The sequence below is a fragment of the Podospora pseudopauciseta genome, chromosome 3 (genome assembly GCF_035222475.1).
Source record: "Podospora pseudopauciseta strain CBS 411.78 chromosome 3, whole genome shotgun sequence".
Lineage (NCBI taxonomy): Eukaryota > Fungi > Ascomycota > Sordariomycetes > Sordariales > Podosporaceae > Podospora > Podospora pseudopauciseta.
Window position 1 is genome coordinate 3,632,170 of NC_085893.1, and position 22,466 is coordinate 3,654,635.

The window sequence follows — 22,466 nt, forward strand, 5'->3', positions numbered from 1 at the left end:
AGTCCCGTTGATGCTGACAGGTAGCTAACCGTCATGGTCGATTTTGGCAACGGCTACGCCACATATACACGTGAAGAATTCCCGAGGAATCCAAGATCTCGTGCCCAGTCTATTCTCGGTGCCATTGCGTTCTGGCCTTGTGTTTGGTAGTTCGGGATTTTGGCCCCCAACCCGTGAATTGAGCCAGATCGGGAAACTCAAATCCCAGATGGTTCTCATCGAGCACTGCGCGTGTGTGGTACCTACTCTCCCATCATAGCACTCTACAACAATTCGGCCAAATTGCTGTCAATCCGGGACCGATGTAGGACGGAGAATTTTAACCGTCACTGCCATCCGCCTCACCGCCGTCTTACCTACGGCACCGTGCAGACCGTGCCTCCGCCTCAGAGCCTGATCTTGCCAACCAGGCACCAGTCAACATTCATTGTGAAAGTCAAATGAAAGTCGGCAATATTTGTTGCCATATTTAGCAGCTCAACACCGAATCTACCTATGTCCGTCAGCCGTTGTATGTTATGACCTTTGATCATGACCTGCCATTTTCAGTACGGCTAGAGACCCGTAGGAAGAGGCACAGGACGTTGAGGTGAAAGTTAGGATCTCGAGACCGTTGTAATTCACAACTTGCAGGTATTCACACATATCATCGCAGTGAAAAAAAAGAAGAACATCTCTCTATTGACGGCTACTTGTAACTGTGGAGGTATCACGGGGTATAGGCCCACCACGTCTTTTCCCTCAGGGGGTTCCATCGGGCAGAGTTGACTGAAGTAAATCTGACTCCAAAATCCAATAGTCTAGCGGCTATAGCTCTAGTGTCATCCTTTGTCAACTCCGCAGGCCGCCCTACGCCTCTTTTTCTCCAACAACTACGCTTCACGAAGAGCTCCTGGAGTCGCGGAAACCATCTCGATTGAATGGGGTTTATGATTCGCTGGTTTGCCATTTGGTTGAACTCTGCCTTCCATAGGGGAATGTAGAAGATTCTCAGGCTTTCGAAATTGACCGGCAACATCTAATTCAGAGCGATGCCCTGTTGTGGCCCATTGCTGTGGTTGTCGATCATCAACTCGAGCTTTCTCAGCCCTACGAATTGCGGAAGTACATTGTGTAACATGAACATTGCCCGGGGTATTGCTTTCATAGAAAGTAGAGATCGGTAAGGTGATAGACAGAGTATGTACAATATGCGTCAGTGAAAGAAGACTGCGAAAAGCCGTCTATTTTGCGGGAGACTCGTGGTAAACAGTTCTGAAAGTCCTTTTGACCGTGCCAGGGTCTGGAGTCGCCGACAGCGATACCCTATCGATCTGAAATCGGCTTCCAACATATCATCGACGCCTTAAAGCATGAGAGACCCGAGATGAGGAAATTTATGTCCAATGCTTGTCCTGAATCTCATTACCATGTCTCCATTTGTCAAGCCTTGTCCAAGGTGACCATAATTATAACCCTCCACAACAAAGTCTGAATCTTTCGGCATTCCTTTGTTGGCTGGCCCAGGTTTACCAAGGGCGAAAAGACATCGAAGAGAGGTAATGTTTGGTTAAGAGCCACGTAGGGTTGCCTGAGACGGGTGATACAGGGGTCTGCGATTGTGTTGTATAATCAAGGTGTCGAGCTGGGTAAATCTGGTCACAAGAAACCGAAGCGTGTGATCAATTTCTTCTGCCGTCCGAAGTGGTTCTGCGAAGTGGTTCTGCGAAGGGGGTGGCCCTGAAGGTATTCGTGACGTATGGCTTGTTTAGATCAATCGCAACCCCGCAATCGCCAAAGTGTACTTCGTTGACCAAGCAAGACTTAACCCCGGAAGCCAGTTCTTGATAGTCTGAAGAAGGCTACTGCCAAGGACATCCTATTTGAGCACACCCATGGGCCTTGAAAAGTGAGATTCCCATACATACGGTAATCGGACAAGCAGATGTCTCGGTACCTTTTAGATGTTCTGGCCAAGCCCAATAAGTCCTTGCATGATAAAAACGGCAGGTTTAACTGCCCCCATCTGTTGGCATACACCGCCTTCGTCCAGTCCTTACAGAGCCAAGGGAGAGGAGTACTATTCATTGGCGCTTCGGGCCATGCTGTGAGAGGATTACAAATTTGGAAAATCAACTCATTTGGAAGGCCGTCGAGATGAGGATAGCAGTCGACTCCATCTCCAGCTACAGCAGTTTTCAGCTCAGGAGAAATGGATCAGATTTGAAGCTTGACGATAGACAGCCTCAGGAATCAGCCATCACAAGGTAGGTGCTTAGATATATCTATGCCATGATGAAGCACAAACGAACCGTCTTTCAAAACAAGACCTGGAAGTCAGAACGGAAAGCAAACACAAGAGACTATTGACTGTATAGGACATATGACTCCCAGGACTCCCTCAGGTGAACGCCAGCAAGTTTATGTACAAAATAATGAAGATTGCAACTAACCGTTCCGTGATAAAATTTACTTACTACCCTGCCTACGTCCTCGAGCAGCACTCTTCATTCTTTTGGCCCACAAAGCGGGCGGATAATTAGGGCACACTGTCTCATCATCCTTCATGTAATCACTCGGCTCGCCAAGCCAGCCATTTTAACCGATGGACACGACTCAAACAGGCGACACCTGTCATCCAGCTCATTGTCAATGCTGTATGTAAAATAGTGATTGCAGCAGGAGCCTGTGGCTGACGAACAGGTAAAGCGATCGGTCAACGTTTGAGTGACCATGGCCAGAGCGCTGGATCTCATCACATTCTCAGTGACTGTCGCCTTGAGCGCATACCTCGGTCCTGTCCTTCTTAGTCACCTCATCTCCAAAGATGTCATCCACCATCATCTCACCAATTTCAACCTATCATTCCTACCAACACCCCTTCAGTCACTCCTCCAGTCACCCCAAACAACAGACAAAACATGCCCAAAACACACCTACACCACGCACCTCATATCTCTCGATCCCCTCCTAATCTACATCCCCAACTTTGTCTCCCAATCTGAATCCCAGTCTCTAATCGACCTCTCTACCCCACTCCTCGAACCATCCCCCATCGTCTCCCGCGGCGCCGACTCGGCCGGCTCCCAAGCCCGAACCTCCTGGAGCGCCCCCTTACCAAGCGACTCCCACCTGGTAAACTGCATCCTCTCCCGCTCCTCCTCCTTCCTCGGCACCCTCCTCTCCCCGGGCCGCGACGAAATGGGACCAGCCCAAGTAGTCCGCTACACGGACTCTCAAAAGTTCGACCTCCACACTGATTGGTTCTCCCGTCCAAGGATCACCGACGAGGACAGAGAGACGGGTAGACGGCGGCTGTACAACCGTGTTGCGACCTTTTTTGTGGTGCTGCAGAGTAATGTGACGGAGGGGTCGGGTGAGACCTGGTTTCCGAAGGTGAGGCCGATTACGCCTCAGGCTGGAGAGGGAGACGAGGTGTGGAGGGAGCATGAGGACGGGGGTTTGGCTTTTAGGCCTGTTCCGGGGAATGCGATATTTTGGGTGAATTTGTTGGCGAATGGGACGGGGGATGCAAGGACTGCGCATGCTGGCTTGCCGGTGAAGGGAGGAATCAAGACGGGGATGAATATTTGGCCGAGGGTGTTTTTTGGGCCTGACGCGTGAAGGGTGATTGTTGGGCTGTGTGTCGTGATTTTGTTTGGTGTTTTCATTTGTCTGGGTGTCGCCATGAGGGATGAGGCGAGGCACCGATGGGGACACGCTGCGTAAGCATTTTGGGGGGGGAGTTGATGCTGGAAGGCGCCAGATTTGTACGTGATTGACTGCTGCGTTATTTAGTCCTACGGTTTTCTCTTTTTAGGTAGTTACTGTTCCACATTTTGGCTCATACTTCGTCGAGGGTACCCATGAACAACCCAGATAAGATAATAAGTCACACCACAGGCATAGAGAGCCGATTCTATCACGAAGAAACCTTTACTATAATGATCTTTCGATTTGCTGCTTATACCCTAAATAAACTCCATTCAAATACATAACCCTGAACCACCGACTCCACAATAGGGGCGGAAAGGGGCAAGTCACCCCACAAAATAGCACCCTTCCGTCTCCTCCTGATCTGTTCAAGCCTGCTTCTTCTCCGCCTTGAGAGCCTTAATAATCCTCTTCAAATCGTCAGCCCCATCCGCCTTGAAACCCTCAACTTCATCCAATGCCTTCTCGAACCACTCGACTGCCTCCTTCTTCTTGCCCCATGCTTGATACAAACGTCCCATAATCTCATAGTAATCACCCATGTGAGGCAAAATCTCCTCCTCAGTCAAAGCTTGGATCATTTCCTTGTTGAGCTTGACTGCCTCGTCAAACTTCCCTTCCTCAACCAACTCCACGATTTCAGGACCAAGGTCGTCAACTTTCTGGCGGCGGGCGTCTGAGGCAGCTAGAAGCTCTGGGGGGCCGGCACATAGGTTGCACGAGCAGTCGAAGCCCCAGAGTTTCTTGAGGCGGGGGAGACGGATTTTGGATTGGAGGTTGAAGGCGGTGTCTTGGTTGAGGTAAGCTACAGTTTTGACGAAGCGAGTAACAGAGAGAAGCGTATAACTCACAGCTGATTGTAATCTCTTCTCCCGGAAGAATATCCCGGAAAGCAGTGATGGTCTTGGAGAGCGCGGCGGCATTGAATCGAGTGATGGCACTTGATTCATGTTAGCGAATCGTGACAAGTGAAGCGGAGAAAGACCTACTTTGGTTTACACGCATGATTCATTCTCTGGTAAGAAGGTTCTTGTCAGCAACAGGCTTCTTCTCGTGAATCCGGAACAGATGAATTGCAAGAGACTGCCCGAGGAAAAAAACAAACCAGAAAACCCTCACCGAAACATCCGGAAACAGCGCGACATAACCATGCCCACCTGCTTCCACACTGAAACTATTCGTCTTCATGACATCCTCCGCAGCCGGCACATCCCCTGGTCTAGTGCTGCTCCTCGCCAACTTGAGCACCCTATCAGGGTAAGGCAACCGCACAACAGCCTCGCTGAGCAGCAACCTCCCCTGCTCCATTCTCAAATTTGCAGCAAAGTCCTTGTCTGCCATCAAAGTGGCGTAGTCAGTCATGAAGATCGACCCCTTGGGAATCTTCCTCGTGGCAATCAGCCCGAAACCCTTGCCATCAATCGTCCTGAGTGCATACGGTGGGTCTTCCAGGTCTTCGCCTACAGTAATGAAGTCATCTTTGGCCTTGGGAGACGCGAGGATGAGCTTCTCGATCTGGGCCAACGAGGAAGAGGCGTTGTTTGACAAGGGGGCAATGATGCTGATTCCTCGTTTTGGTCCCTGGAACTTGGATGCGGTGAAGACGCAGTATGGTGTTCCTGCTTTGGTGTCCAAGCAGAATGGGGTGTGTGTCCAGGGTTTTTCCTGACCACTTTTGAGAGTCTCGTTGGACACAAAGGCGGTTTCACAAGATGGCAAGAGGTCGTGTTTGACGGGGCCTGGGAGACAGTCGTTTACATGTGATCTCAAAGGGGGCAAGACGTGCTGTTTTGGTGGCTGGGATTGAATATTTGCTGATGCTGTCCCCGAGAGGAGTAAGAGTGAGGTTGTCAGGATCGACAGCGCCATCTTGGAGGCGGTGGGGTGGGTAAGGCAATTAGATCAAGCTAGAATATTTCAGAATAATTCGTGGTGGTTTCAAAGTTGACCGCAAAATCATGTCATAAAACGATGGAGAATAAACGAAAAGACAAAACCAGAGCTCTGCCACCAAAAAGACACCATTTTGAGCCTGCTCTTCACATATCTGTCCTAACTGTCACAGCCCGCTCCAAGAGTCTTGGAGTTCTTGGAATCTGGGATTCACCTGCCACTGGCCGTCTTGTGCGTCAGAAGTTGAGCGGCGAACCAGCAGTTTAGTACTATTAGCCGCGGTAGCGATTCCTGTTGATCAGCAAAATGCCGTCCCTGACGGTGTCTTCGGATCATCCGACCGAACGCCAAGAGCCTGGGCGATTTCTGGGCATCTCTTTAGGTTGTAGATATGCTCATGCTAAGAAGGGCTAATGTGATAGAAGAACGGTATGATGGTAAGTCTTAGGTCCGATGAGGCTCTCCTTCTCCTACCAAGACCATTGACAGGTCCCCTATCATGGCGTGTAAAGAACGTTCCCCCTGTTCTTACTAGAAGGTAGGATTTTCAGCCTACCCATAGGTCAGAGATCATGCCCTGACTTATAGACATTGTCCCCAGGCATTCTATGACAAACCCGACCCAAACAACCACATCCGATTCACGCGCTTACACTTCCTCATCTCATCCAACCTCCAGAGCAGTTTGATTCAAGCGCTTAGGCGCCGTTTTCATCTCGAGATTCAAAAAAACATCTCATGATCACAAGCAACGAATCTCGTTGAAGAAGATCAAAATCTCAGCATTCCGGCTAAATCATCACAGGTCAAACACGGCCTACGGGCCCCAAACCGGGACACGATCCCGGATTTCTCTTTGAATCTCTCTCAAGCCGCGTCACTCTCGCCCATCGTCCTCATTTTGCCGGCTCAGTACTTGTATGTTCAAGATTGCAAATCCATCAGAGAGCAATATCCGCCGCCCGGGGTGTTGGGGAAGTCATTCTGTTTCAAACATTGGGCTGAGATGGCGAGAGTGAGAATACCCGCTGATGGGCAGGATTGCAACCCAAGGCTTAATATCGGGCAAATTTACCCCACAATCTCGATACCGTTGCTCGTCGCTGCATGGTAACGTGGGGTCCTATTCTTCCAGAGTGACGCCAAGCAATGCCGGTACTTAACCACTCTTTTCTCCGGTAGATTGCCCGTTCTGGGGCTGGCAATCCGGGGGTGGCGTATACTTGCGTGTACATGGTGGTGTAAGACATCACTGACCGAGGCGTGTCGTGGCTGTATGGCTGATTGAAATCGGTGTTCATATCGACTTTATATGAGAAAAGGGGGCGAGGAAGCATGACTGTGTCAGGTATAAAAGGTTGGTGATAATCCCCTTGAATTGCTGATCATCACCACCCCAGTCAAGACACTTGGTTCTCACAGAAAAAATGGTCTCTTTCACCTCCATCTTCACGGCCCTCGCCGCGGCTGCAACCGTTGTTGCCAGCCCTCTTGAGCTTGCCCTTCGTGGCATCCAGCCTGGTCAGGGCACCCACGACGGCTACTTTTACTCTTACTGGACCGACGGTCAGGGGTCTGTCGACTACAACAACGGCCCCCGCGGTTCCTACAAGGTCAGCTGGAGGAATGTTGGCAACTGGGTTGGTGGTAAGGGCTGGAACCCAGGTCCCTCTCGCACCGTCGCCTACAACGGCACCTGGAACAACTACAACGTCAACAGCTGTATGTGTCTCCTCCTCTCCGACTCTTTCGTTCTCTCTCATGCACCCACTGACATAAACATAGACCTCGCCCTCTACGGCTGGACTGTCAACCCCCTCGTCGAGTACTATATTGTGGAGGCCTACGGCACCTACAACCCCTCGGCCGGCACGACCAAGTTCCGCACTCTCCAGTCCGATGGCGGCACCTACGACGTCTATCGCACCCGCCGTGTGAACCAGCCTTCCATCCAGGGTACTGCTACCTTTGACCAGTACTGGTCTGTCCGCCAGGTTAAGCGCGTCGGCGGCACCATCTCTGTGCAGAACCACTTCGACGCCTGGACTGCTTCCGGGCTGAAGCTCGGCAGCTGGAACTACATGATCATGGCGACTGAAGGTTATGGCAGCACCGGCTCGGCTGAGATTGAAGTGAGAGAGGTACGCTAAGTGGTTGATCTACAGTCATGGGACACACTTGTACATATTGGAAGCTTGGGAGGCGGTCAAAGGGCATGATGGTGGTCTGGTGGTGATGATGATGGCTGTGGTACGGGAATAACATCATGTCATGGTCAAGGTGGATACAGAAACTGACAAGGCCCCCCCCCATCTCTATGTCTATTGTGCCAATTCCGAACTCCATCCAATTACCACCAAACTAGTCCGAATCCTGCACAGGATCTACATCGCGATTCATAATCCTGGGGACCTTTGAGGTGATCTGACCAATCACCGCCTCGAACTTTTGTTGATTGTTCGCCCACGTTGCATCAACTAACGCAGACAGTATTTCTCGCTATTATTCCTTGGCGGTCAATACGATGTCCGTCGGCGTCGAGTTTGGGATCGATCACCCCCTCCTTTCCGCTGTCTCGGAATTGCTTTTTGATCCTTCGTGCTATCTCTTCCCGGTATTTTTTGGTCAGAGATTCAAGAATCTGATACCCTTTTTATTTATTTTGTTTTACCCACAATGGCTGCAACAACCACCGTGACGGTACCCCATATGGGCGGTATCAAAGTCGGGTATCGGCTTTCGTCTCCGTCAGGCTCCATCGACAAGACCAAGCCCACGATCGTCCTCATCAACTCGATGTGCACGACTGTTTCGCTGTTTGATGACCAGTTCTCCAATGAAGAGCTGACTTCGGCCGTGAACCTTTTGGCTATTGAGCCTCTGGGTCATGGCTCGACTTTTGCTCTCAAGAGGGAAAACTTCACCTACTGGGACACCGCGGAGATGGCGCTTCAGGTTATGGACGCGTTGGGAGTTGAGAAGGCTTTTGCTTTGGGAACCAGCCAGGGCGGATGGTATGTTTGTTGTTTTATGCTGAGAAGAGAAGGGGGCTCACAACAGTCTGCAGGATGGTTGTACGCATGGCTTTGCTTGCTCCTGAGCGGGTAAGTTGATGTCTCAATTTCTCCACCAGAGAGTGTTACTAACATGAGCAAGATTCTTGGCCTACTTCCTCTCGGCACATCAATGGACTCGGAGTCTGCCTACTCGCGTACTCAAGGGAGCTGGGACCCAGCTGCTGTTCTCACTCCTTTCTTGGAAAAGTGGTCGGTTTCCGAGTCAACCCCTGACTTTGTTGTTGACGAGCAATGGAGAGGCATGGTCACTGGCCTGGGATTCGGTGCTGCCCCAAAGCCAGAGCTGTTGGCTTTCTGGGATGAGACGCTGAAGCAGGTCTATGTTGGAGATGAGGGCAGAAAGAAGGTCAGGATGGCCCTGACCAATTTGCTGGAGCGTGACGGTCTCTTGTTGAGATTGCGACACATCAGGTGCCCTGTTTACTGGTTGCAGGTGAGTTTGCTCTATTGTGATTGCTTTTTCGAGACGGGATGATATCTGACACAAGAACAGGGAGAGCAAGATCCAGTTTTTGGAGTAAAATTGCCGGCTGAGCATATCAAGTTGTTCACCAGCTCCCCCGAGGCTACCTTGACGCTTGTACCAGGTGGAGGACACTTCTTGAATGCCACCAGTCCTCGTGAGGTTCAAGAGGCGCTCTTGAGAATGGTGAGCAAGTATTCTGCTTAAAAGGCTTGGGTAAATCTCGATTGTCTTTGTGACTACATGTACAGTACTAGGATGTGGCGACGGACATAATGCCGCGGACACTAGCCCCTGGGGTAAACCAAATAAATCAGGGAACAGCTCTTTTTGTTGTTGTCATTGACTCCACCTGTTCGAAGCTTGACCTCTCAGATGTTGTCCTCACTGACCACCCCGCATCAACATGCATCAACGCCACCAACAAGGGTTTAATCTCCCGTGGTCTCATCATAGCGATGACACGACATTCCGCCTCTCACTCAATCAACAACTCCACAACACTGAATACTCACGCCCTGTTCGAAACATGTCTGAAGCAAAGAACATCATCATCACCGGCGCTTCCGGCCTCGTCGGCCCGCTCCTGGCCTCCCGCCTCCTCAACTCCCCAGAATACCGCCTCGTCCTCACCGACCTCCACCCCCCCATCCTCCCCCCCAACGTCACCCACCCCTCCAACGCGACCCTCCTCCAAGGCGACATCACCTCCCCTGCCTTCATCACCACCCTCCTCACCGCCGCCCAGCCCCTCCACGCAATCTTCCTGTTCCACGGCATCATGTCCGCCGGATCGGAAGAAGACTACGACCTCTCCCTCAAAGTAAACGTCGACTCGATCCGCCTCATCACCGACCAGCTCCGCCTCACCAATCCCGGCTGCCGCGTCATATACGCCTCCTCCCAAGCGGTATTCGGACAGCCCCTACCCCAGGGAAAAATCACCGACGACGTGCTGCCCACGCCGGAAAGCACCTACGGCTGCCACAAGCTCATGACGGAGTCGTACCTCACCTCGCTGCACAGAAAGGGGTTTCTGGACGTGTTTATTGCTCGGTTTCCCACCATTAGTGTCAGGCCGGGGAGGCCGACGGCTGCGGCGTCGAGCTTCCTGTCGGGGATTATAAGGGAGCCGATGAGGGGGGTGGAGTGTGTGGTCCCGATTGAGGACAGGGGTTTCAAGAGCTTTTTGGCTTCGCCGAGGACGATAGCGGAGAATCTGGTTAGGGTTTTGGGGTTGGGGAGTGGGTGTTTGCCTGTGCATAGGAGGGTGATTCAGTTTCCAGGGGTGAGTGTTTCTGTTCAGGAGATGATGGATGCGTTGGGGAAGTTTGGCGGGGAGGATAAGTTGGGGTTGGTGAAGGAGGTGCGGGATGAGGGGTTGGAAAGGATTTTGAGGAGCTGGCCGACGGATTTTGACTTGAGCACGGCGGAGAGGTTGGGGTTGGTGGTTGATGAGGGGCCGGGGGCGGAGGGGATTGTGGGGGAGTATGTGAGGAGTTTGGGGAAGGTGTAAAGAATGAAGAGATCACGTTATGGTCGTAGATTGGTGTATATAAAGTATTGCTATCTACCCAAGTCACAGGTTCCTCAAGCTTGTCATGTACCTTAGTAGACAGGTCACGAGATGACAGGTAAAGGAATTTCCGCCTTTTCGAGGCCACAGTATGCCTGTTCATGAGCCCTCCACAGTCCTCTCCCATTCATTTTTCCGGAAGTATCGCCCGATACTTTGCCCACATCTCGTACATTCGCACGACTTGACCCCTTGTAAACTCGGTCGCGCACTCATCAGAGACATACGACATGTAGTTGTGAACAGGGTCCTTGCCTTCCAAGTGGGGGCACGTATTCAGGTCCAGGTGGCAGGTGCCCTTCATCTCCTGGGTGTAATGATGATAATCGAACTTGGGGGTGTCAATAACGCCATCGTCTGGATCTGTTGGGTCGCACGGGTTCTCAGGATCGCGGACTTCAAACGTGTGCGCGAGTCCGAGCCAGTGGCCTATCTCGTGAACGGCTGCCTTCCCTTGGCTCCAATAACTGTGTCCACCTCCAGGCACCGTGTTGCTCTTGATGACACAGCCATCGAGCGGCCCACCCATTGACCACGGCAACGTGCAAAATCCGCCTTTAGTAGCATTCTTCCATGGGACGAAGTAGAGGTTGAGTGTCCTCTGATCGCCTTCATGCAACAACGACTGCATGTCCACCCAATCTTGTGACCCGGGTGTCTCAAAAGACCAGGCTTTTGTCACAAACCAATGATTTTTGGTATGGTTGAAGGTGATACCAGCGGGTGCGAATGAGTCTTTGATCACTTGAACCTGCCGATGGATGTCCTCGTCCTGTTTGGTTGAGACTTGGTCAGCATACTTTCATAGCTTGTATTAAGTCGTGCATTGTACTTACTGAAAGATATCCATCTTGACGCCTTTTTGAGCGGGCAACAACATGAACTATGAGTTCGATGGGAGGAGGAAGAAGATATATTTGCCGTCTTCTCATACTGAGTTGGCTTCTGTCGATGGGTGGTGGGGGAAAGAGAGTGGCATTCTCGTTGCCACAGGTAAACATCGCCGAGACAGGCGATGACAGTGCAAAGCTGAGGAGGAGGTTATGCGCAAGTTGCATGGCGATGAGTCTTGGGCATCAGGGCACCGAGTAGTTTGAGGTATCTGAAGAGGAAGATGGCAAAGAGGAAGAGCGTGAAGCTGTGGTATTTTTGCTCGCAAGAATTGTGCAAGGCTTTATACCTGCTTCGAAAAATTGAACGAGCGCCATTGTCGAGTTTAGCATTGAGAAGAAAAGCTACCAGGATAGCTTATCAGTGTTTCCCAAAGTCAACTTTGATGTGCGTGGAAGTATCACAGTGCTTCTATGGTGCGAAGGCTCGGTGGGTGGCCAACCCCACTTAAGTGTGTTTGCTCCCCCGCTCTTTCGCTCCCGATAGCATTTATATAGATAGCAAACCTTCTCAGCTTCAATCACTTTTTGCACCATCAGCCAGTCATCACACACAGCAGCCTAATGACCCCACTGAGAAAACCTTGACGCCTGTACACGAAGTAGTCTGTGTTGTTCAGATGGCACTGACCATCACTTGCCATCCCCCACTGGGCGCCATCCACATCCTCGAGCCTAACCTCTCGCTCGTCTGTCTCAAAGCACAGCCACAAGGCTCGGTTCGATGACTAATATCGTCTCAAACTAGGTTCAGTTCGTTGTTGGAGTCCCTCCCACCGTTAGCGACGTTAGGGTCTGGCACAATTGCACGACGACCGGCGAATGGTCTGAATTAGGTCTCACCGAAGTGCGCACCACTCGTCAACTGGACACTTGCGAGAACCAAAATGTGTTGACAGCTCCTTAGTCCACGGCCTTCCCTCGACTTGATAATCTCCACGACCGCAAGTATTTCACAGGCGCAATCCTAACCCTTACTGAGGCATCCGCGTGGATAGGCCTCTTCAAATTCACGGTCAAGCTTCGGGTCAGTAAAGATGCGCCATGGCTCTGGATCAAGGACATTGATGGGAGTGAAGATGGCGAGGTCGTGCTTCCTGCTATTCACACCCCAAGTACCAATTTGTCAAGCTACCTGGCCGATATCAGTAGAGATATCGTGGTAACCCCAAGGCAAGCCGTCACCAGCGCGGCAACGCAAACCGTGTGGGAATTAAAAGCCAGTACACCAGCTGCTCAGGGCCAAACCTGCGGTCGTGCATTTTACTCTCTAGGCAAAGCAATCGATTGCATTCGGTGGCTTGGTATTGTTCGCCACAACGATGCTTGGTTTGGGCCGCGGCATGGCCGAGAGGTTTTTTTACTCAACGAGGGAGCTGTAATGCTTTCGTTTCTGAGGCGGGATGGGCTGCACGTCGTCATCATAGCCATCAGCGGGATCGACAATCTGTTGACCACGCTTGTTTCAAACGAGAATGGACAGATTCTGATTTCGTCAAGGAACGATGGACCTGAGCCAGCTCACGCCCGTGTGTTAGTTGCTGTTGACAAGACATGCGAGGAAGCCATTGCTGCTGCTATGAGGCCAGTCAGGGAATTTGTTCGGGGCCATAGGAGCGGCCCTTTCGCTACGGGCCTACGAAATGCAGGCTCAGCCAGCGTTGGCGAAACAACAAGGCTTCAAGCATGGTATGACGGCTTTGCTTACTGCACCTGGAACGGGCTAGGACAATATCTCTCGCCAAGCAAGATTCTCGATGCGCTCACCAGCTTGGACAAGAAGGGAGTCAAGCTCACAACTCTTATCATTGATGACAACTGGCAGTCTGTTCAGCTTGAGCCTGGAAAATCCGACTTTTACAGGCAGTGGTCTGACTTTGAGGCAAACAAGGAGCATTTTCCTGGTGGCTTGAAGAGTCTCATCACAGCTATCAGATCAGTGTTTCCCTATATTCAGTTCATTGCCGTTTGGCATGGTATTTTTGGTCATTGGGGAGGCATGGCACCTAGTGGAAAAATAGCCAAGGTCTACGCAATGAGAACGTTCAAAAGGCGTGAAGGAATCTTTCTGGGCGGTGGGGACATGACGACAGTCGATAGGAGCGATACTGAGCGGCTGTTTGATGATTTTTACAGGTCAGCAACTATCTATGAGGCAACACAGCGTCACAGCTGATGAACAAGCAGGTTTCTGTCTGACGCAGGTGTGGACGCAGTCAAAGTCGACACGCAAAGTTTCCTGGACTACGCAGACCATGCCGACGACAGGCTCGCCTTGATCACAGCGTACCAGGACGCATGGAGGCTGGCATCCCTCAAATACTTTGGTGGTAGGGCCATCGCTTGTATGGCGCAGATACCACAAACGATGTACTACTCGTTCCTGCGAGAAGACCTTCCCAAGCCGATGATGAGGACATCTGACGACTTCTTCCCAGATGATCCAAGGCAGGTCCCTCCATCTGATGGCGCTCAAATAGGTATGCTGACTCCAAAACCAGCTCCCACTCCTGGCACATTTTCTGCAACGCCCACAACGCCCTTCTCATGCAGCATTTTGACGTCCTCCCAGACTGGGACATGTTCCAAACCCGCCATCAATACTCCCGCTTCCACGCCACAGCACGATGTGTTTCCGGTGGTCCAATTTATATCACTGACACACCGGGTGAGCACGACCTCGACCTGATCGAGCAAATGACTGCAAAAGCCCCAGACGGTAGACTCCTCGTGCTTCGAACAGAGAAGCTGGGGAGGACGGTGGGGATGTACACCGGGCACTCAGAGACTCAGTTCCTCCAGGTCAGAGCGGAGCATTACCGGGTCGTTATCACGGCAGTGTTTAATCTTGACAATGTGCCGCGAACAAAGCTAGTCTCGCTGAGTTACTGTGAGCCATCTCTAGCGGGAGATAAAGCGGGCTACTTATTCCGGGTGCACAGCTCTGGAAAACTTCTCAGACACGCTGATGGGAGTCTGGCCATCATGGAGCTTCACTTCGGGCCGCACGACTGTCACATCATTACCAGATACCCAGTCCGCCGGTTTCAGCAGACTGATGTGGCTGTCTTGGGACTGTTAGGAAAGATGGCGGGGGCTGCTGCTGTGATGGCAACAACTTATAAAGTTCTGCCAGAAACATCAGAAATCCAGGCAGATCTCGAGTTGAAGGCGCTGGGGAATCTAGGTGAGAAATGGATTCGTCCGTTGAAGCTACAAAAAGCTGACCCAAATTAACAGGCCTCTACGTGTCTGCCAACAGCCGCCCGCTCTTCGGTCCGGTGAAGGTGATTGTCGGCGGCGGCCTAATGGCCAAAGTCGAGCCTTTAGGATTGGACCCATTTATCCTCGAGTTTGACCTGGAAGGGCTGTGGCCGGGAGAGTACCGTTGTGGGAAAAGTAACTCACAGGTGTTAGTCACAGTGATTGTGCCACTGCTTTAATGTGCACGTTGTGGACATGAAAAATAGAGATTGGTGCCATGGTGGTTTGAATGGAGACCTTGAAAGATAACTACTTTGTAAGCATTTCAAGATGGTTGACTCCCAACTTCATATTTAAATCTAAACATGCATTTATATAAATACAATCGCCTAGAAAAATAGAACTCCGCAGCGTTATATCCATTAACCGGATGCCGCCGGCCTAGCGTGGAGTATGAAATTCTTGAATTCCCGAAAATCGATAACGACACATTCGTTGCTGTCTGCCTTTTCCGCCGTGATCCAAGCATTTTTCAAGTTTGGTTCATCCCTTGCGAAATAGGCTCTGCATTGTTCATTAAAGATGCTTAGCAAGACCAACTGCGCTTCGGCGGCTCTGGTGTAGGCCCAGTCATCTGATGATATTGTGCCCTTGAGCCCGGTAATCCCCATTGCATCTGCTCTCTGTAGATTAATATTGCTTTCGCCCTGATCAGGAGGGCTCGGACGCACGACTTCGAGTTTTTTAGCGCCGCTAGGGAGGACTTGAAACGATTATTTTTTTTAGCAAAGCAGCGTCGTCGAGGTAAAGATAAATTACTGATGGACAGTACAGTGCGACCCTTTACTCTAGATAATTGCCCTTCGACGACTTCGTGGTCTTCGCTAATCTTCGGCGGCAGGATATTGGCCTGTAACACTAGATTGGAAATGCTATAGTACAACGAAAGTTGTGGGATCTTGGAGATCAACAGGATACATTAGGTTCTTCAAAAGAAGCCCGCATTTCAATTTCTAAAGTTGAGATGTAAAAGTGGAGAATAGAAACCATACGTACATTTTGAAAGCTTTTCGTCGCCAACGGGAGCCAAAGCCTCATATTGTCAGGGCTACCAAAGCAGTTGTTGATTGTGTGAGCGACTTGGTCTGGAGTTGCAGTGAACCCCCTTTTGGTGACCCTGACGTCCTTTGGATTCTGCCCTGGCCTGAAAGTTTGAAAGCGAACCCAACATTCGTTGGCTTTCACAACCTCCCAACGTCCTTGCGGATCAAATGGATCCAGAAGGGGGCTTTCGTCCATGTTGCCAGTTGACCATCCGATTTCTGAACAAGGAATAGCAGCTACTGCGCTGAAGAAGGCGGCTGCCACAGTCGCTGAGTGGAAATGCATGGTTTGCAGTGTATTCCTGAGAATGAAGAAATGGTTCAAAGAGTTGAAACTTAAGAGAATCCAAAGCAGTGCTGTGACTGATGAAAATATGGGCAGAAGCTTGTATAAGGGAAAATACTAAAGTTGGTATTTGAGAAGACTTTGAAGTGTGATTCCAGTTAAATTAGTCATGACGGAAAGGGAGGGAGATGTTCATCTTACTGTGCCTATAGGCTTAGCTTCCTATATTTATTTCGTGGGATGCAAGACTGGGGGAAGATCAATCTCACCCTCCCGACCTTCGTACCTTGTGGCTGAATAGCCTATAGACAACTGAGCTGCAGACAATTGGTGCTTAGTGGGAAGGTCAAATCACACACAATCGGATGTACAGCTCGGGTTCGACGATCATGTGGTTTATCTCTGAGGTATAAAGGTCAGGTGGGCTGAGATTGAACCGCTTCAAAGGATCTGATAACTGGCGCAGCATCTGACATCCACTACTTATCCCTCTATATAATACATTTGTGAAGGCGCGTGGAGAGCACGAGAAGGCAGCGATTATACTAGAGGGCTGAAATCATTTGCTAATCCGTGAGCCGTTGAACCGAAGAATTCTAAGTGGATGAAGACCGCGTTGGTGATTATATCCAGCGGTCCGCTAGCTTCGTTGCCAATCCAATGGAACCTCGCTGATGCGGTACTATACTTATTGTACATGGTTGCGAGGTTTTATTACTTAGTCCCGACCGATGCTCCGGCGGATGCGAGGAAGAATGCGAAAAATGTGAGAAATGCTGAATAATAGGATCAGGGCCTCATGGCAGCAATGTATTGGTACTTGGGTTTCAGCGGTATTCAGGGGTGTCAGGAGGTCACTCAGCATGTATTCAGCCATCATCCCATCTGTGTCACGTACTCTTAGCTAGTCAATCAAGCCTTATACCTAGATCTTTTTAGCAAGGAAGAATGCGAAAAAAGTGCCAGGAAGAATGCGGGGAAAATAACGTGAGGAAAGAAACCTCGAAGAATGCGAGGAAGGATGCTCTGAACAATGCCCCGAAGGAACAGGTAAAGTGGTGAGATTGAGCCCCCTCAAAATAGTAGTGAACCTCGGTCACTGCTTATGTTTTGAATTCTACTATGAATTGCCGCTGAGTTTTCTTTTCGGAAACGCATAGTGTAATAGTAGTCCAGTATGTCTCGTAACTCATTTCATCGATTGCGGTGTGTTTCATTCATTGTGTACTTCTACCTATCTCTCCCTCTTCAACCTCCCATCTTCCTATTCTAAAACCTCTTTTCAAAACCTTCATATCAAATATCATACATGTTACGTTTACGGTTGCTCTGTACATAACTTGCAATTATGCACGTCAAGACTGTGTTTAGTCTGATTGTGCCGGCTCTTGCATTCTTGGGCGGAGTAGCGGGTGTGCCTTCCAGGCAGTACTCTTCTATGGATCAGAGTTCAACGAGACCACTTTCGCTCCCATTCTTGTAGGCCTTACGGCTCGTCAAGATGTGAAGCCTGCCTTGAGAATCTTGCCTTTGGGTGCATCTATTGTCAGTGGTGTTGGATCGAGCACTGGTAACTGGTAGGTGATGAACAGAGAATGATATCCTGGAAAGGAAGGCTGACATATGCGCGGTGTAGCTTTCAAAAGCCTCTGAGGGATCAGTCGAGATACCAAGGCGTACGTATACTTTGGTGGTCTCCTTTGTGAGAACTATTTCATGATCGCTTGCTACATGTGCTAACAGATGTTATCTTAGTGGCTTGTCAATATGGTTGGAAGCAAACAGAGTGGAGATATGACGGACAGAGTAAGTTCTCCCTATAAAGCTTCAGATTTCCATCTCAACATTAAGTCAATAAGACTTCGAAGCCACTGGCGGTAACACTATCGACCAAGTCCGAATAGCAGCGCGCAACTCATACGGATACAAGCAAAATGTCGTTCTGGTAAGCTGTAGTTAATGTCCTTTGTATGTAACTAACCTCAAAACTAATATGTTTTTTTGATGAACGTCGGCACCAACGACGCAAATCAAGGACTGGTATATCCCTTCTCAGCGTCACTTGATTACTGTTGCGTAGTAGCTAACACTCTTCTAGGTGGACGGGGCTAGTAGCCGATTGGAAGCTCTACTTAGCAATCTCTGTTCCGCCGATGGCATGTCCAAAACATATGTTTTTGTTTCTTCTGTGCTTCGATGAAGCGATAAGGAGGCAGAGAGCAATCGTTTACAAATCAACGAGCAATACAACTATGTTCCCACGACCAGCTGTCTGCCCACAGGATTTGGGTTATCGAATCCTAGGAATGCCCTTATCTAACAACATTTTGTTTTGTTAGGACACTGGTCAGGCGCCTCCAGAGCGTGGGAAAGCCGATCGGTTACATCGATATCGATATCCCGTTGAATGAGTTGGGGTCAGATGGCATCCATCCCAAGTAAGTTCAAGGTTTTCTAGTCTAGAAATTCACAGTTAACCACGAACTTCTCAGCGATGCTGGACATAAGAAGATGGCAATCAAGTTCTGGTATGCCATTGAGTGGGCTCACCAATCGGGGCTCATTGCAGATGCTTCTCCATTTTCTGCGACAGTGGGCAACACTTGTGACAAGAAACCTGGTCAGGCTCAAATACGGTGGTATCACTCAGAAGAGCTCGGGCGACGATGATGGCCTCTACTACCACAACAGCCAGCCGATGGGCACTATATGGTCGTACACGTCTGAGTTTGATCGCGACCAATTGGTTCTTCGCCAGGCTTTATGGTTCCAAGTATGATGACCTTGTTGGTTGGTGGTATGCTGACGACGTGCTTTCTTTCGCCACGTGGAGAAACAATGGAGGTGGCAAGTTCTCCAAGATGTCCGATCTGGACACCAAACTGTTCTGCAATCCTCGTGGTATATGGTGGGTTGATATCAAGGCTGATGGATACGATAATTTCCTTTGCGTTTCGCCCAAGGGAGATACATTGGCGTCCATTGATAACCGAGATGGAACTGCCGCAAGCCCACCGACATTCACCAAGACCGGCAGGATCAAGGGCAACGTTGGATACGCTCAGGATCGTGTCAGATGGGGCGATATCGATGGGGATGGCAGAGCCGACTACATGGTTATCGACAACACTGGAAATGTTCAGGCTTGGAGAAATTCAGGTACCACGGACACTCCATTCTGGCAAGCCCTTGGCTTGCGTTTCTCCGAAAAGGGAATGGGTGACATGCGTGGTGTTCGTTTGGAGGACATCAACGGCGATGGGCGCGGTGACTGGTTATGGGTGAGCGACACAGGCACCACGACAACTTGGACCAACTCGCGAAGTTGCAAACAGGGAAAACCAGGTGACGGACTCAACGTCGCCTGGCGGCAGGGATTCTGGAATGGCGCCTCTTCTGGACCAACCCATGCTGTTGTTGGTGCTACCAACCGAAACAGAATTCACTTTGCCAGGATCTATGGCGAGGCTGCCTTTGGACTTTTACCAAAGGCAGACTATGTCTATTTGCAATCGACCAACCAATTCGACGGCAGATTCAAGTTCGACATGAAAGTTTGGAAAAACACTGGGGGTGGTTCCACCAAGCTCAAAGCCGATGGCAACAAGTACTGCAATATGCATGGCCATGGGAGACAAGACTACATTTGGACTCTGCCAACGGTGAGGATGACCGTTTGGCCCAACTTAGGAAGAAGTCGGTAAGCGGTGACAACGATATGTTCTGGGGTACACCCAAGCAAATCTGGAACCCTACACGGAATCTGGATCGCAGGGATCTTCATCTGGTCGACTGGAACAATGATGGTGCGTGCGACATTGCGTGGGTCGATCCAGACAACAACAACAGTTTCCGTCTGCCTGAACAACTACAAGACCACGGGCGCTTTCACCTGGACCTATCTTACCGATCCAGCGCCCGTCTTGAACTGTCCTGAAAAGAGAGGTGTTGGCATTCACGACCTTCCTGTCAGATTTGCCGACATTTCAAACAATAATATGTCAGATTATACTTGCATCCAGCCTGACGGACGATTCCACGGCTGGACCCACAACAGCGACGGTTCGTGGGAGAGGATCAAACAACTTAAGAAGGCTGAAGGTATCGATCGTGCTAACATTCGCTTCGGCAATGTCGACGGGCGTGGCGGTGACGATTTGATCTGGGTCGACAAGTACACTGGCGACGCCACTGTCTACATCAACAGAGGCAAGATGGACACCGGCGGTAGCAATTGGTGGTTCTTGAAGAGTGGAAAACAGTACTCGGGCTCTTGGGCAGGCACCTGTCAATACTTTCCTGACCTCGACGGAGACGGCAGAGCAGACTTGCACTCCATCATGGCCACGTTTACAAATCACGGAGAGACGTTCTTCAATCGTTGTGGTTTAACGGATGTCGAAGGTAGTGACGCAGGCTGGGCCCCGGGTCAAGATCCAGGATTCGGTGCCCTGCCGGCTCCTTCTGATGATGACCCAGGAAGCGGAGGCACGATTCCGGCTCTTCCATCCACTTACGAGAACATCTGCTGGATTGTATTTGACAACGAAAAGGCCAAGTGTTCGCATGACGGCACGGAGTGGGACATGGAAAATAGGGACGACGACATCCCAGACGACCCCTTGAACATCAGAAAGCTTGCAGCTATTGGGGACTCTTATTCGGCTGGAATCGGTACCGGAGACAGACTAGGAAGCGTATTTGACGCTCTTGAAGCTGGTGGTGGTAAGTGGACTTTCTGGAGTGTTTCTTAACACCACGCGGAATCTAACCTTGCAACACAAGACTTTGCCTGTACTCGCTACGATCACGCCTATCCATATCTCGTTAACCAAGATTCACGAATCGGAGATCCATCCGGTCGCAGCTTCCAGTTTCTTTCATGCTCTGGCACTGTCATGTAGGATGTGCTAGAAAAACAGATTCCCCAGCTCGACAACAATCAGGACGCCATTACCCTATCCATCGGTAAGTCCTTTCCTGCTGGTTTGCAATATCTAACGCTACCCTTGTGAGAAGCCCGGGTGTATGGGAGAGAACCTGGTGCCACGATCCCTCCGTGTCCCGAACGAAGCCTTGTGCTACTTCTATTACGAGCCTAGATGTTTGGGGTCATTTGCTTCATACGTGCCCGATCACTCGTGCATGTCGGGCGAGAACTGGCCCGGAGCTGGCGAACAGGTAAAATCATTCAAATGTGTAAGTGTATCCCCAAGGCTCCTTGCTTACTTAGTTACTCCTCATTGACATTCTTTGACAGTGGGAAAAGGCACTCTCAGAAAAAACACCCTGATAAGCGCGTTGCTTTTGAGAAGGTGCATAGAGCCTTGCGTCTATGGCAAAGTGATTGGGATGAATATTAACTATATCAAGCACCTGATGGGACATGGGAGGAGATATGATATTACTAGTAGAATGTGAGAATTAGGGTTCAATCTATATGCTTTTGTTTCCCTTTTTGTCCTTTTCTCAAACATCTCTCTTGAAGCTAGATCCACTTTCGTGTCAATGGGGCAGTGCTGGTTTCTGTCGACGAGTCGCGCGATGTCGTGGAACCAGTGACTAAGTGACGGACAATTGAGGGCTTCCCATTGGCCAACCAAAAAATCAATGCTTGAGGCACAATATACCTTGAAAGATAGTAACAACGATAGTCAAAAGTAGGCCAAATGATAGCGAAAGCGATTTTTATCATCGTTCAAGGCCCCTAAAATCCCGTTGTGCCCGCCGCTGTTACCTGATGAAGGCGTACCTCCTCTGGAGACCAACCCTCGCAACTGGGCAAGGCCGCGATGTGATGGTATATGTCATATTTGCCAGGCAGCCCAGGGCTATCAAACTTTGTAGCTATATATCTTTAATTGATCGGAGGTGCTTTGCAATGGGGTAAAGGCACTGGTAACCCATCACAGTCAGTCAGCCTTCATTCTAGACAGCACCAAACCACAAAGATCAAGGGCAACGCATGTGACAAGGGCTGTAATATCAGGGCTTGGAACTCATGGTTCAATTCAGGCTAATAATCTTCAATGGCCTCGAAGAGCATGATGAAGAAGAAGAAGGTCTAGGAATACAAACAGATCTCAAAGACACGTATTTATCCATCGTCAAGTGGTCCGTGCCCAGTGGCCTCAGGCCGCTGCTAAGTCCCTCAATATCTCAGGTTGACCAATATTATCTTCTCAATAACCGCGAAGCCTGTGATTGTCTGCCTCACTTTGACCATTGGCTCGCAACGTGCAGTTACCCCTCCGTACAGTGGTACCGACAGTGTTGTTGGC

The 22,466-nt window shown here is 50.2% G+C and overlaps 7 protein-coding genes across 7 annotated transcripts; 5 read left to right on the top strand and 2 right to left on the bottom strand.

The window, feature by feature from the left end:
• Positions 1 to 2,712: 2,712 nt before the first annotated feature.
• Positions 2,713 to 3,603, top strand: QC763_310340 (uncharacterized protein; the record flags this gene model as incomplete). The annotated part of the gene is made up of 1 exon (XM_062911491.1): positions 2,713 to 3,603. One exon carries the CDS (start codon positions 2,713 to 2,715, stop codon positions 3,601 to 3,603), a length of 891 nt encoding a protein of 296 aa, XP_062767524.1.
• Positions 3,604 to 4,061: 458 nt separating this feature from the next.
• On the bottom strand, positions 4,062 to 5,562 carry QC763_310350 (uncharacterized protein; the record flags this gene model as incomplete). Its single annotated transcript, XM_062911492.1, has 3 exons — positions 4,062 to 4,483; positions 4,545 to 4,633; positions 4,799 to 5,562. The coding sequence occupies 3 exons, from the start codon at positions 5,560 to 5,562 to the stop codon at positions 4,062 to 4,064; spliced, it is 1,275 nt and encodes a 424-aa protein (XP_062767525.1).
• A 1,201-nt stretch (positions 5,563 to 6,763) lies between these two features.
• On the top strand, positions 6,764 to 7,736 carry QC763_310360 (uncharacterized protein; the record flags this gene model as incomplete). The annotated part of the gene is made up of 2 exons (XM_062911493.1): positions 6,764 to 7,308; positions 7,372 to 7,736. The coding sequence occupies exons 1-2, from the start codon at positions 7,014 to 7,016 to the stop codon at positions 7,734 to 7,736; spliced, it is 660 nt and encodes a 219-aa protein (XP_062767526.1). The 5' UTR covers positions 6,764 to 7,013.
• Positions 7,737 to 8,262: 526 nt separating this feature from the next.
• QC763_310370 (uncharacterized protein) lies at positions 8,263 to 9,333 on the top strand (the record flags this gene model as incomplete). Its single annotated transcript, XM_062911494.1, has 4 exons — positions 8,263 to 8,600; positions 8,654 to 8,690; positions 8,743 to 9,096; positions 9,157 to 9,333. 4 exons carry the CDS (start codon positions 8,263 to 8,265, stop codon positions 9,331 to 9,333), a joined length of 906 nt encoding a protein of 301 aa, XP_062767527.1.
• QC763_310390 (uncharacterized protein) lies at positions 9,332 to 12,106 on the bottom strand. Its single transcript, XM_062911496.1, has 2 exons — positions 11,539 to 12,106; positions 9,332 to 11,474 (listed from the first exon to the last, which is right to left on the bottom strand). Exons 1-2 carry the CDS (start codon positions 11,758 to 11,760, stop codon positions 10,830 to 10,832), a joined length of 867 nt encoding a protein of 288 aa, XP_062767528.1. The 5' UTR covers positions 11,761 to 12,106; the 3' UTR covers positions 9,332 to 10,829.
• QC763_310380 (uncharacterized protein) lies at positions 9,533 to 10,642 on the top strand (the record flags this gene model as incomplete). Its single annotated transcript, XM_062911495.1, has 1 exon — positions 9,533 to 10,642. One exon carries the CDS (start codon positions 9,533 to 9,535, stop codon positions 10,640 to 10,642), a length of 1,110 nt encoding a protein of 369 aa, XP_062767529.1.
• QC763_310400 (uncharacterized protein) lies at positions 12,103 to 15,859 on the top strand. The gene is made up of 6 exons (XM_062911497.1): positions 12,103 to 12,439; positions 12,500 to 13,728; positions 13,780 to 14,072; positions 14,165 to 14,779; positions 14,833 to 15,068; positions 15,770 to 15,859. Exons 2-5 carry the CDS (start codon positions 12,974 to 12,976, stop codon positions 15,033 to 15,035), a joined length of 1,866 nt encoding a protein of 621 aa, XP_062767530.1. The 5' UTR covers positions 12,103 to 12,439; positions 12,500 to 12,973; the 3' UTR covers positions 15,036 to 15,068; positions 15,770 to 15,859.
• Positions 15,860 to 22,466: the final 6,607 nt, after the last annotated feature.